General features: G+C 38.4%; 1 protein-coding gene across 3 annotated transcripts in view; it reads right to left on the minus strand.

The window, feature by feature from the left end:
• Positions 1–233: 233 nt before the first annotated feature.
• adpgk (ADP-dependent glucokinase) overlaps positions 234–13,989 on the minus strand; it is a 49,987-nt gene continuing 36,231 nt past the window's right edge. For 2 of the 3 annotated variants that reach the window (XM_028823932.2, XM_028823931.2), the window contains exons 6-8: positions 11,735–11,931; positions 7,515–7,613; positions 234–2,696 (exon numbers count right to left, since the gene is read on the minus strand). In XM_028823932.2, the coding sequence (XP_028679765.1) occupies positions 2,142–2,696; positions 7,515–7,613; positions 11,735–11,931 (851 nt within the window). In that variant the 3' untranslated portion in view covers positions 234–2,141. The remainder of the gene's footprint in view (positions 2,697–7,514; positions 7,614–11,734; positions 11,932–13,989) is intronic. The other variant, XM_028823933.2, reaches the window with a different exon arrangement.

A 13,989-nucleotide genomic window follows, 5' to 3' on the forward strand; every position in this document is an offset into this window, starting at 1 on the left:
GCCACGACAAAATGGATGATGTCAGTCTGTCTTATAGGGAAACTAAAAATTCCTAGAATTGTGATAAAAAGAGAAAAAAAAACAAACACAACACTATTCTATTGACCGATTCCAGGAATTTCTCGGTCCCCCCCTCATACATTCAAACAAAAAAAATCCTTCACTCTAAAAGAAAAAAAAAAGAAAAAGAAAAAACCATGACATTCCACACAACTGAAACAACTGCGAAAGCCGAAGTTGTAATACATTTTATTTTACACAGCAGGAAAAATTGCATAAAGGCTAAGGACTTCTTCATTTAATGCACAATGGTTCACAGGCTAGTGCAGTACCATATGAATCTCTTCCTTCCAACAATCCTATTCTCTACATTCCAGTATATACGAAATATGTGTGGAAGCAAGATGTCTGTGCTGACAAAGAGACTTTCCATGTCAAAATTAATTTTATGAAACTATTTTTATTTCTGCTCAGGTTGAAGCGATTGTAGTAGCACATTAAAGGGCATCTCTCCTAACGCACGACTGTTACTTTGGTGTTAAATTTGTTTACCGCGGCCGCACTGATAGCGGTTTAGTATGGAACATTTCACAAATTTATATTGTGAACAATAAATTATTTCGTATAAAAAATACCTTTTTTTTTTTTTTTCTTTTGTTACATCATGCACACACCTGAATTAGTTCACTTTGAGAAATCTCTATAAAAATACAATAGTAGTAGAGAAAAAAAAATAAAAGCTGGTAATTATCACTGAAATATATACTTGGATAAAACATTAAGACTTCACAAGAAGAGCTGAAAATTGTTTTGTAAAAAGCTGTAATTTTCATATTTTTTTGTTACATAAAATGTGGCTTTTTGGGAGACAATTTGAAACCTTACTGGTAATTTTATGGACATGAATTTCCCACAATTTAGCAAAATCTCAACACAGCACTAGAAATAGCAAATAAAAATATTTTACATTTTATCAAATCAGTTACTTAAAAACAGGAAGCTAATACTAAATGAAAAAAATTCTGCATTTGGAGTGCTTGTAAAGTACAGATTGACGCCATCTCCCACCTACTGCGAGTGCCTCCCATGATGCAGTTTCTACAGTGTTTCGAGGAGATCCCACTTTAGTTGCAGAAATCAACTCCATGGCTTTTAACCGGTGCTTTCTAGTTTTATAATTAATGAATAAGTTCAAACAAAGCATCCTCACTGTCCTGGTAAATGTCTCACCAAACACTAATCATCTTGTAGACTCTAGAAAAACAGCCAGAGAACTTAAAGAATTACATACAAATATATACATATTGAGTTAAATTCCTTAGAATTTTGTCAATTCAGACTTGCACATCAATCATCCCAACTGATTTGCAACACAGGACACTAAATAATCTCGCCATGAGCATCATCTTTCAGTTCACTCTAAAGCTTGATAACCCTGTACCTTTAATAATTAACTGATTTTGCATAATTTTAAAGTTGATGGCTATTTAAAAACCTCTAACTTGACCCAAAGTTTATGGTAACAGCATTATAGAACAGGATGTGCACATAGAAAAGCTCAAAGAATGTCAAGGCACTGTAGTGTCTCTAACCGTCTGCACCAGTTAAACCAAAGTTCCTCTGACAAAGACTTTTTGGACATTCAGGGTGTGCATTTTTTTACAACAGCATAAGACCCTCTAGATTCAAAAGTGAACAACATATTGGATGGATGATGGATACATTTACAGTGCATTCTGTCTAAAGGTCCATAAGTTTTATGAAAGAGAAAAACAAAGCCATATCTCCACTCATCCAACAAGTATTGCACACTTGAGATTTCATCTTCTAGAAACAGAGTGTTGTTCCACCCAGCAACAGACAGACACAAGAGTGCAATGAGCATTCCAAATTGAACATAAGGTAAGCCAACCCTTGGCCTGACCTTCACTAATGTTCAGGTATTGTGGGAAGTGTTGAAGAACCTTCCCCATTTGTATCAATGGAAATATCAATTCTAAATTTGAAATGATCAATTACTACATACGGTTACGTCTTAATCATCACTGTGAACATTATTCTTGATTATGTGTTCCAAAAAATCATTGATTTCTTTCTGTTTTTGCATGCTAAGGGTGATCATTTGGCTTAGTCAGTATTCATTACTTTTTGATCATTTCGGAATATAGCAGTCCTTCTGCTGAGATGGCGTCTCCTAATCCTACAGTCCGAAGAGGATTTTTACAGACTAAAACAGGTGTTAAAAAGAAAGAGGTGTTTTCTCTTTGCCACACAGTAACAGGGTTTGATGGATTTAATGTCACTTTATGTCCAGTGCCAGAAGCAGAAACTTGGAATTCAAAGGGAATTTTAAGAAAGACTCTGCCGATATCAATCCTTTCCGTACCACAAGCTTGAGTTCCTGCAACTCTTGCTCCTGCAGACACTGCCGACACTTGATTGGACCAAAAACCATCTGTAGTGACCAAGATATGATAGGCCAAAGTGTGGAAGTGGATACGGGTGAGACTGGCTTCACTGTTTTCTTCACCATGCCCGTACTCCTTGATAATCCAGAATAAGATGTCACTGACCTTCCCTATGTCTGGAAAGCCATTCCAAGAATGTAATTCTGAATGAGGGCCAGAACCAGCTTGAGAGACAAACAGCAGTTCTTGTTCATTCAGTCCAATTGAGTTCACTCTTGGCAGGACCTGCTAACAAAACAAAGTGAGAGGTTACATATGTAGAAAAACAAACAAACATTCTCAGACCCACTTACTCTAGCCCACATTATATAAGATTGGGCACAAGAAAGAAGTCAGCCTGGGTGGTGTGCCAGTCCATCACAGGCCTGCCTCACACAGAATGTTAACAATTAAGAAATGCCAATCCATCTAACACATATTATTGGAATATGGGAGGAATACCAAAATACCCAGAGAAAAATCCACACAGACACAGGAACAATATGCAGACTCCACACAGACGATGACCCAATATGAACCTAAAATGGTGGATCTGGGAGGCAGTGGCACAAAGCACTGCAGTTAGATACATGCACAGCAGTAAATTTTCTATCATCATCACAGGATATCACACCTATGACAACCATGACTTTGGGAGAAAAAGCTTAAAGAAGTTAGCTTTATCTGAACGCAAACACACAATACATACAGGTTGAGTAATCCTAATTTGAAATGCCTCTGATCATAAGTTTTTCAGATATTTTTGGGTTTGGAATATTTGCATATACATAAGAAGATAACCTGGAGCACCCTTCATCAATTTGGAAAAATGCAGTCAAACCAGCTAAATGATAACTCACGCATATAGTAATCCATATTACTGACCCATCATTATAATGTGCCTTGAAGTGACAAACATATTACACCTGAAAAGTGATGAACATGATGCACAGACTGTTTTAGTTCCCTCTTAAGAGGGCCAATGCTGCGTATTTGCACTTAAGAACTTTTTGTTTTTGCTGTTTTTCTTCAGTTTTTATCAGTTACCTGTTGTCACTTCTCAGGGAGCGACCATCTAGGTCGGTATGCCAGCCCATGCCTGCTGTCTTATCACAGCAGTGGCATTCTAATTCATCTGCAGTTTTAACAGTGTTGCACAGCACTTCTGAATGCAGGCATTACTGTGTCGATTCACTGGGGACAAAGCTTGTTAAGTGTATGTCATTGCTCAGAACAGCTTGATCCTTCACAGGCTCCCCCATTTCCCCCCCACATGGCCATCATGTGTTTCCTCATGGTGCTCAATGCTTTGCAGGAGCTCCTTCTCCCCACCCCCAGGTAGTCAATGGTGTGTAGTTGCTTTGTGGTGCTCTAAGGGTAGAAGGATGAGAACTGACTATGAATGGCAAATAGTGCCAACAAATGTGCCCAGGCCATTTAATATCTTTGTAGAATAAGCAATACTTGATCTCTTTCCATACCTGCTTTAGTTAATGACATATCAAAGGCATGCACGTATACAGGATACAACTGATTGTTATTTAATCACTTTTAAGAGGGCATATGGCACTTTTTCAGTGAGCTGTAACAGTACCAACTAATTTGTCCATCCATGTCTGTATAATGATAGAAGGAATATGTACAGAAGACATCTGAATTATTACAGACAGCGCCCTGCACTATCGGCCAGGCAGGCTTCACGGACCAATTGCTCATATGTGATATTTCTGAGGTGGTCTTTACTGCTGTAGGAGGTCAGATTCACAAGCACACCTGCAGGACATGCTCACTGTCTCTCCCTCTCTCTTATAAGCCAGATCATAGTTGAAGATGCCGATTAATATTGTAAAATAAGTTTGTAAAGCAGTCACTTTGTAACGGCCAACCCCGTACCCAGCCGGCAGCTACACCTCCAAGACCTGTGGCCTGGATAATTTACTGAGATGAATCTAACTATCAAGCCGTACCTCTTAACAAATTCATTTTCCCCCCACAATCGACGGTGTAAATATAAGCACGCAAAAAAGCAGATGATGTAAAATTAAACTGATTAAATGTATTAAATGAAACAAGACAAATGCAAAAATAGAAACATATATAAATATAAATATCCCTCCACCACATCAACAATGAGACACCACCATATATAAATACAACAAAACTCTCCCTTGCCCCTGTAACATATAACACAAAACATGAATAACAAAAATGAATGATATACTGAACGATTGTGAACTTGAGTCCGGTTATAAAAACTGTCCTGAATACAGATGACTGAACTAGTGGTAAATGAGTCGTTTGATTTTCCCGGCAAATGGAACAACCTCATCGTGATTCCTCGGCGTATGGTGGATGGCGAATCGACCCCGGGGTCTCAGCAGATGAAGGATGAAAGCAGTCCGGCAAAATGAAAAACAAACTGGTGCAAAGGCGCGATGTGGAAAAACAGCAAGTAAGTTGATACGTGGTTGAAAACGAATGGTCTCCTTTCTCCTCTCTTCTCTCCTTTCTGATTACTTAAATAGTCCTGTGACGGCTGTAATTGATTAATTGCGAACAGGTGTTTTCCAGGTTAGAGGCTGTGGTCTTCTTCCATCATCCGTCCCCCTTTACGGGGACGGCATTCACTGATACACACAAACAGCAAACGGGACAATGGAAACGAGACGCACTCAGAACTGACATTTGACAACACTAACTATGTAGCCCCGCTACAACTTAAGAAAATTACTGTGTAGATGCTTCAAGATCAGCTTCAAGCACAAAGGGTAAACATGTCTTCAAGAATGCCCCCCAAAAATTATTTAGCATGCTTGTTCATGACATATAAATAAATACATATCGAAGTTCATAACAGTTGGGCTGCTGCACAAGATCCATGTCTCAGAATTATTTTAGTAAAATACTCAACACTACACCCCATGAAGCATACCACCTGACTCTCTTGTGAATGGTAACTAGTGGGGTTTTTTTTATTATTATAATTATTTATAAAGTGCTTCTCGCACTGTACATAAAGAAAAACAATTAAAACACACAGTTACAAACAGTGCAAATTAAAAACAAACTAACATTCCAATAGACATAACCACAAACAGGATGACCAAATGGCTACCCAAATGAAAATGTACCTGTTTAGGCTAGCATCTGTTTATTTTTTAAATATATCAATTTTATCAACAACCTGTAAAGCACAAGGAAGGCTATTTTGGTGTAACGGACTGAAAAGCCCGATCCCCAGGATTACTTAGCCGAGCATGTAGAACAATAAGGCAGCTAGGATGAGCTGACCTAAGTGGGAGACTAGGTGGTATAATGGTGTAAAAGATCAGAAATATACTGTGGTATTTGACCATGCAGAGCTCTACAGGGGATTACTACAAGTTTAAAACAGATTCCAAATTTTATCGGGGGCCAATAAAGAGAATATAAACTTGGAGTAATGGGAGACCACATACTGGAGCAGGTTAACAATCTAGCAGCTGTACTTTGAACAGACCGAATACATAGAAGTAGGGTTTTGCTTAAACACATAAATAAAGAATTACAATAATCAAGGGCGGCATGGTGGTACAGTGGTAGCACTGTTGCCTCACAGTAAGGAGACCTGGGTTCGCTTCCTGGGTCCTCCCTGCGTGGAGTTTGCATGTTTCCTCTCGGTGCTCCGGTTTCCTCCCACAGTCCAAAGACATGCAAGTTAGGTGTATTGGCAATCCTAAATTGTCCCTAGTGTGTGTTTGGTGTGTGTGCGCCCTGCGGTGGGCTGGCATCCTGCCAGGTTAAAGTGATTTAATTCCCTGGCTGGGATTGGCTCCAGCGGATCCCCCATGACCCTGTGTTAGGATATAGTGGGTTGGATGATGGATGGATGGATACAATAATCAAAAAGAAAAAAGCATGAACTAATGTCTCCATTTGAGCACTGTACACAATTGTTCTTAGTCTGGATATAATCCTTAGATGATAAAAACAAGAATGAGATAAGAACCTAACATCAAGAATCACTGGTCGAACATACCACAAAGGTTCCAGACACAAGATATAAAGTTGAACTAAACAGTCGATAACCTGAGACTGATTGCAAGTGCAAATCCAGTGGGGCAATAATTAAAACCTCAGTTTTTTTTTCAGTATTGAGCTATACAAAATTAGCAATCAGACATTTATTAATTTTCACTCAGGCATTCAACCACTACAGATAAAGCATGAAAGATAAATATTGTCCGCGTAAATGTAATATATTATATATATGGAGAAGATTTAGAATGAGACAAAATGATTACAGCAGCATGGTGGTGCAGTGGTAGCACCGCTGCTTTGCACTAAGGAGACCAGGGTTTGCTCCAAGGTCGTCCTTACGTGGAGTCTGCATGTGTTTTCTCCATGTGCTCCCACAGTCCAAAAACATGCAGGAGAGGTGGATTACTAAATTGTCCCTGGATAGGGTGTGTGTGTGTGTGTGTGTGTGTGCTTGCCCTGCGATGGACTGGCGCCCTGTCCAGGGTTTCTTCCTATCCAGATTTTAGCCAGTGGGAGCAATGATTGATCCATAAAAAACATTTGCTACCTCTCCTGTGTCACATGTTGTTTAAATACACGTATCATGTCCAAAATCAACACAAAATCATATGCTGGGTTTATGAGCGGGCAGTGTTGAAATGTTTAAAAGATTAACACCATTTTCGTAATTCTTTCAAATTAAACATCTTGCAATCTTATGATTTCTACCAGTGTTATATAAAATGTTTATGGTCTTAAGTAGCAGGGCACTCTTTCAAATTAGTTTACAAATTTCTCCTTGTACATGCTTGTATTATTCACATCATTCCCATCATAATCATCCAGGAACAGGAAATCATACTTTTTTTTTTTTTTTTTTTTTTTATAGTATCACAAAACAGCCCTATAGCTATAAAACACAAAATGAAAAAACTAAAATACTCTGTACATAAACAACATGGAGATAGAGCCTTGTGCAGAACAGCATCACCTTCAGTTTCTAAGCCCTTGTGAGCATTAGAAAAATGCAGCAATAAGAAAAAACTGAGGCTAAACCTATACATTTACCTGTTTCACAATATTGTTCATATAATCTTTGTCAGTCATGCTTGCCAGCTCCAGGTGGATAGGCACTTTATTAGGGATGCTGGATATGGCTGCAACTGCCTAGAAAAGAAATATGTTATGTTCTTATATAAAGTAACTCAAAGAAAACAACATACTGATAAATGCATTTTTGGGTAGGGTTGTCACTTGAATCAAAAACCGCAATTCAAAAACATTCAGAAACATGCATGTTGGACTATATGGGGATGTGAAAAACTGTTTTTTGATTTCCTCTATTATTGCAGATTTTTGACACTCAATGTTCCCAGGTTCATCCAAAATCTAATGTTAGAATAAAGGGCATCTCACTTACAGTAGGTGATTTATTAAATGAGAGTCCTCTTGCACTTGATAAACGGTTTTGCTACTTTTAGCTGCAATGATTACAATCAGATTCTTCCTATATTTAAATATCAAGCCATTCATATCCCCATGGGGCACTTTCAGCCCACTGTTCTTTGCAGAACTGCATTTATTGAAAAACACTCGCAGGATTTTGTGCAGAAAAGTACTTGTTTCAGGTCTCGACACAAAATCTCTGTTAGGTTTAAGTCTGCACTTTCACTAGGCCACAACAAAATGTTTATTTACTTCTTTTTAAGCATACTAATGTGGACTTTCAGCAAGACACTGATCCAAATGTTCATCTTAAGAATTTTCTTATACTGAGCAGAATTAATATTTTTTCAGATATGGAAAGTTAAAGGTCCTGAGGCAGCAAAGCATCCTAACACCATTACCAAAAAGTACAATTGTTAATTCATTTTTTATAAAAATCAGAAAAGCCTGAACAAGCTTTTCATTTAAACATGTAAACTGAAGAAAAAAAAAATCATACAGAATATTAGCAAGTCGTGGTTTTCATTAGCCTTTCATGAGCGCAGTTTCAGGATATAACCAGTAGACACTACATTTCTGCATTCCATGGGTTAATCACATTATTATAGCCATAAAACCATAATATTTTATTTATCTAATGAATTAAGCTACACAACACCATCAGGCTTCAAAGCCATTCATATGGATTTGGGCCCACCAAACCATAATGAAAGCAATAATCTCCAAATGGAAAACACTTGGAATAGCTGGCCCCTGTAAATTACTCTCAGTGGTGCAGGGTACAATCACCCTGGAAGTCGCAAAAGGGTCCTTAAAAACATCTGAAGACCTGCTGGGTTTTTTACCTCAGCAAAGGTCAGTGTTCATGACTTTATAATTAGAAAGACAGCGGAATAAATTAAAAACAGATGAGACAAAAGTGTAATTTTTTTTATCTGGCATTAAGAAAAAATAGCATTCCACAATAAGACCTTGACACCAACCAACCAAAAAGGGTTGGGTTTTGCTACTTGTAGACATTATTCATAAGCATAAAAAATATGTTACATGAACACCCAAAAATATGATATTACATAAGAACTAGTGGCACTCCAATTGACCAGTGGTTGATCTAAATGGGCTGATTTTCACTCCATATGACTTGACTGGTGATTGATAAATCTCATAAACCGATCGGCTTTTCTGAGTTTTATTGTAGTGAAGTTGTGATGCCCCTTTACACAAAGTATTACAGTACTTAAAGAAGTGCACGTGTCATTTTGTCATGCTTTCTGTAAGCACAGAGCTGTCAGGCAGATGTTAGGAGAGAGAAGACCAGAATTTTGGCTTTTACATTAAACAAAGTGGCATAATAAGCTGAAACAACAGAATCTTAGGAGTCATCCCTGTGCAGGGAGAGGAGAGGCACTTTATATATACAGTATACATTTGGCAAGCTGAGCTCAGAGTGGAAGAAAAGTGCATCAGAGGTGCATTTTCAGCAGAAATTCAAAGAAAAGCTGCTTTAAAAAATTCAGGCCTTTTCATTTTGTTCTTTAATTAAAAACAAAAACACCTTGTCTGCATGTGGACAGTGAGCAAGTTTGTGTTCAGTAAAGGAGCTCATATTTTGATATAGAAAAAGAACAAAAAAAAAAAAAAAAAAAAAGGAAGAAGAATCTGTCTGCTTGGTAAACAATAGTGGATTTTTTTTATGGTCACTGAACAATAAGCCTACATAATTTAACTTTATTAATAAAAAATGAATATAATGCTTCTACATAGCTGGTTATGCAGGAGCTTACTACATTTTTAAGATGATCAAGAAAAGAAATTGTATTAAAATCATTCAATTGTAATAACATGAAATCGAACTGAAGGGTTTCGCGTCAGGCCCCATTGAAGGGCGTCCGGTTCCGGCCCCAAGAAGGACGTCACGTCTGGTTCTCTGCCTTAAATACCAAACAACTTTTCATGTACAGTGGAACCTCGGTTCACGACCATAATTCGTTCCAAAACTCTGGTCGTAAACCGATTTGGTCGTGAACCGAAGCAATTTCCCCCCATAGGATTGTATGTAAATACAATTTATCCGTTCCAGACCATACAAACTGTATGTAAATATATATATATATATATATATATATATATATTTTTTTTTTTTTTTTTTTTTTTAAGTTTTTAAGCACAAATATAGGTAATTAAACCATAGAATGCACAGTGTAATAGTAAACTAAATGTAAAAACATTGAATAACACTGAGAAAACCTTGAACAACAGAGAAAACTAACACTGCAATAGTTTGTGCTATAGCTCTACCAACCGCTAGCTAAAAACTTTTTGAGTTTTAAGCACAGGGAAAAAAAAATGAACATTTGAAAAAATCCGTAATTTAATAAACCACCAAGAAAAGTAACATCAAGCAAAAGTAACAAAATCAAGCCCAGCGCATTCTTTAACTGCCTTCCTACCTTATGCGTCCAGCTCTCTCTCTTGCGCTGCCTGTGTGTGTGTCGTGCTCTCTCGCTCGCTGCACAGGAAATGCACAGGGAGAGACTGAACACGTACAAACCAAAAGGGAAACTGGCTTGTTCATATACCGAGTGTGTGGTCGTGAACCGAGGCATAAGTTTGGCAAACTTTGGTCGTAAACCGATTTGTATGTGTACCGAGAAGTTCGTGAACCGAGGTTCCACTGTACCTCAGTTCTGTTTTGGATTCCATTCTGTAAAGATCATTGCTACTTATTTGTAGCCAGGATTCAAGTATACGGGTGGCTACCCCAAACGTTTTTTGTGTGTTGAGACTGGTTATTTCACACTACATACACATATCCATACATTGCAGAATATACATCTCAAACACCTAAGTTCAATAATCAACAATCAAGTGAAAGTTAGTGAAATGCAGTTTAGTTTCAAGGCTGAGAAGGGAGTCACAGATGCAATTTTAGTGGTCAGATAAATGCATTTAAAGCATCTGGCTACTTTTCTTTCTTTTTGTGGACTTGCTTAGATTGGAGCTATGTATTTTTTGTGTAGTTTGGGCATTTGAAAGACAGTGTAGGACCTGCTGTGCAAAAATTGTTTTAACCATATGGTCACGATTTGGATTGTGGACATTGCCAGCTATAAAAAAAACAAGCAAAAAAGCGGACATATCAAGATTGGATCTTCATTTAAACATGTTTAGATGAAGGCGATATAACTGGAAACATAAAACAGTGAAAGCTTAACTTTGCAATAATTTATTCAGTAAAAAATGAACAGACATGCCGTTTCTGTCACTGGAAAGAAATAAACCAACCCTTGACTTTCATAGCTGGTTTTGCCCCTGCAATAAGGTGTGTCCTTTAACTGTCTAGAGGTCTCCAACATTGGCTAGGGTAAAGTTTTTCCAACTCCTCCATGCAGACTCTCTTCAGCTCTGCAATGTTTGAAGAGTGTCCTGTCCTATTGAAAATCCCTCAAAATATCTGGATGGGATTCAGATTTAGGTTTTGCCTTGACCAATATTATTATTACACCTGTATATATCCAATTTTCTCTTTGGCGTGGTTTGCCACAACTTAAGTCTGCTGATAAGGAGAGATGGAGCATACAGGAGGACCTAAACACATTAAATTAGACTTCACTACATACGATCTGAAATTGATTACATAGAGAAAATGGCTTATAAATGGAATAAGTGTGTACGTTGGAATGGGATGAATGTCATCTTATTTCATATTACACTGTTTAAAGTGAATGTGCTACGTTTAAAATGCACATGGGCTGTGTAAAACCTAGTTTTCTTATTTGCTTACACAAAATTGTGACTGAGAGCAAATACTAAGTTTGTAGATAGCAATAAGAAATTCTTACCTCATGAAGTCGATGCTCCCAAACTTCTCTTCCTTGACCTTCCATCATATGAAGGCCTGACAACACCACCAACTCTGGTTTAAACTCTTCCAAGCTTGCAACAAAGGTTTCCAGCACATTCATCTCTCCATTAGACACATCATGAGAAAAGATAAAGCGATTTGCATTGGGGGCCTGAGATGAGCCCCACTTTTCTCCTAAAAGGGTAAATGAAAGTACAGTGGAACTTAATTCGTTCCAGCACTGAGCTCATATAGCGAATTTCTCGTATCTAGAACAAACTTCCCCATTGAAAATAATGGAAATCCAGTTAATCCGTTCCGCACCCCCAAAAATATCAACATAAAAATCAATTTTCCTAACAAATAACACTGATAAATAATATAACTGTAGTTTACCTTTATGAAGAGTCCTGGCTGGCTTGAGGGAGACGATAGGGAGGTGGGGAGGAGGAAACGGGTTACTGTGGGGAAGGAGAGTCCCCCTCTGATTCAGGAAGGCTCTCATGTTTATCTATGGTTTCTTTCTTAATTTCAACGGCCATGGCTTCCTTTTTTTTCTTTGCAGCACTATCTGAGGCAACAATCTTCTTGAGAGGCATCGTGGAATAATTATTTTCACGTTAAATGCAAAAAAAACAATGAAATCACAAGCGCACAAACGCGTAGATCCTCACTCTACGGGAGAACAAGGAACACTGAGTGAGCTGACGGGCGGGCAGCGTTAGCTTGGGTGAAACCCCGAGTCAAGGCGGATCGGGAAACGCGTCACGCATACCACCCACAGCCTGGCTTGTGGCTCGTTAAGCGAGCCAATGCTCGTATTTAGATCCGAATTTTTTGCTCATACTTTCCTCGTATCTTGAATTTCTCGTATACAGAGGTGATTGTATCTCGAGGTTCCACTGTATACTAGATTAGATAAATTATATTAATCCCAAAGGAAAATTTGGGTACATACAACAGCAAAAATATAAACTTGGATAGAGATTCACAAAAGATAAATAAAAAAATGTATATTGCGCAGAAATTTCAGAATAAACTTAGAGTACATTGGGAGGAAGCATTGAACTGCCTGATTGGGGGGCTTTTCTGCCCACTTCTGAGGCTCTTTTTAGCATACAGTGGATTAATGAGCCTGTGGCTAAAAGAGCTCCAAGTCTCCTGGAGGGGATTTTTCAAAATGGCATCCAATCCAATCGCCACCCATCTCTTTTCCACAACAGCATCCAGTGTGCCCTGTGAATGAGCAGGCTTTTCCAATAAGTTTGTTCAGGTATTGTGCTTCTTTCGAGCTCAAGTTGGTTCCCCAGAAGACCACATATAGAATACCACATTTGCTACTATGGACTGGTAGAACATTTCCAGCAGCTTGCTGGATACATCAAAAGACCAGAGTCTTTCCTTAGCAAGTCCAATCTGCTCTGGCCCTTCTTGTACAAGGCCAGTGTGTTGTCAGACCATCCGGTTTGTTGTTTATAATGACCCCCAGGTACTTGTAGCTCTGCACCACTTCCACATCCTCCCCCATAAGATGACTGGTCTCAGAGGCTCCTTGGCACACCAGACGTTCACCACCAGCTCTTTTGTCTTGATGTAGAGTTGCTGGTTGTTCTCCCTGCACCAAAAGACAAACTCCTCCATACCTTTCCTATACTCTGAGTCATCTCCATTATTAATGCAGCCCTTGATGGAGGAGTCACCTGAAAATTTCTGTTGGTGGCAAACGCCGGTATTGTACTGAAAGTTTTTACATATACACACACACACACCACACAATAAAATTACCAGCTACTTCAAAATTAAGATGGCTTTTAATAGTTATTTTCTATTTATATGCCATATGCATCCTTTTCCTTCAGAGCAGGAATGTAGGTAAAATATTTCAAAGACTGGTTCATTTAAAATAGTCCAGGGCCAAAGTTTGAATACCCTAAGCCCAAGAAGTAAAACACACCCACAAAATGGTCATTAACAGATAGAAAACTTAAGAACATCCAAATGTTGAATAAAAAAGCAATGGTGGCAGTGTGATGCTCTGCGCAATGTTTTGCTGGGAAACTGTGGGTCCTGGCATTCATCTGGATGTTACTTTGACATGCAACATTTCCCTAAAGATTGTTATAGACCATTTACACACCTTTATGGCAAAGGTATTCCCTGATGGCAGTGGCCTCTTTCAGCAGGGTAAAGCACCCAGCCAGTTCAGGAATGGTTTGAGGAACATGGTGTTGACTTGGGCTCCAAAGTCCACAG

This window comes from Erpetoichthys calabaricus, chromosome 17, assembly GCF_900747795.2.
Source record: "Erpetoichthys calabaricus chromosome 17, fErpCal1.3, whole genome shotgun sequence".
Taxonomy (NCBI): Eukaryota; Metazoa; Chordata; class Cladistia; order Polypteriformes; family Polypteridae; genus Erpetoichthys; species Erpetoichthys calabaricus.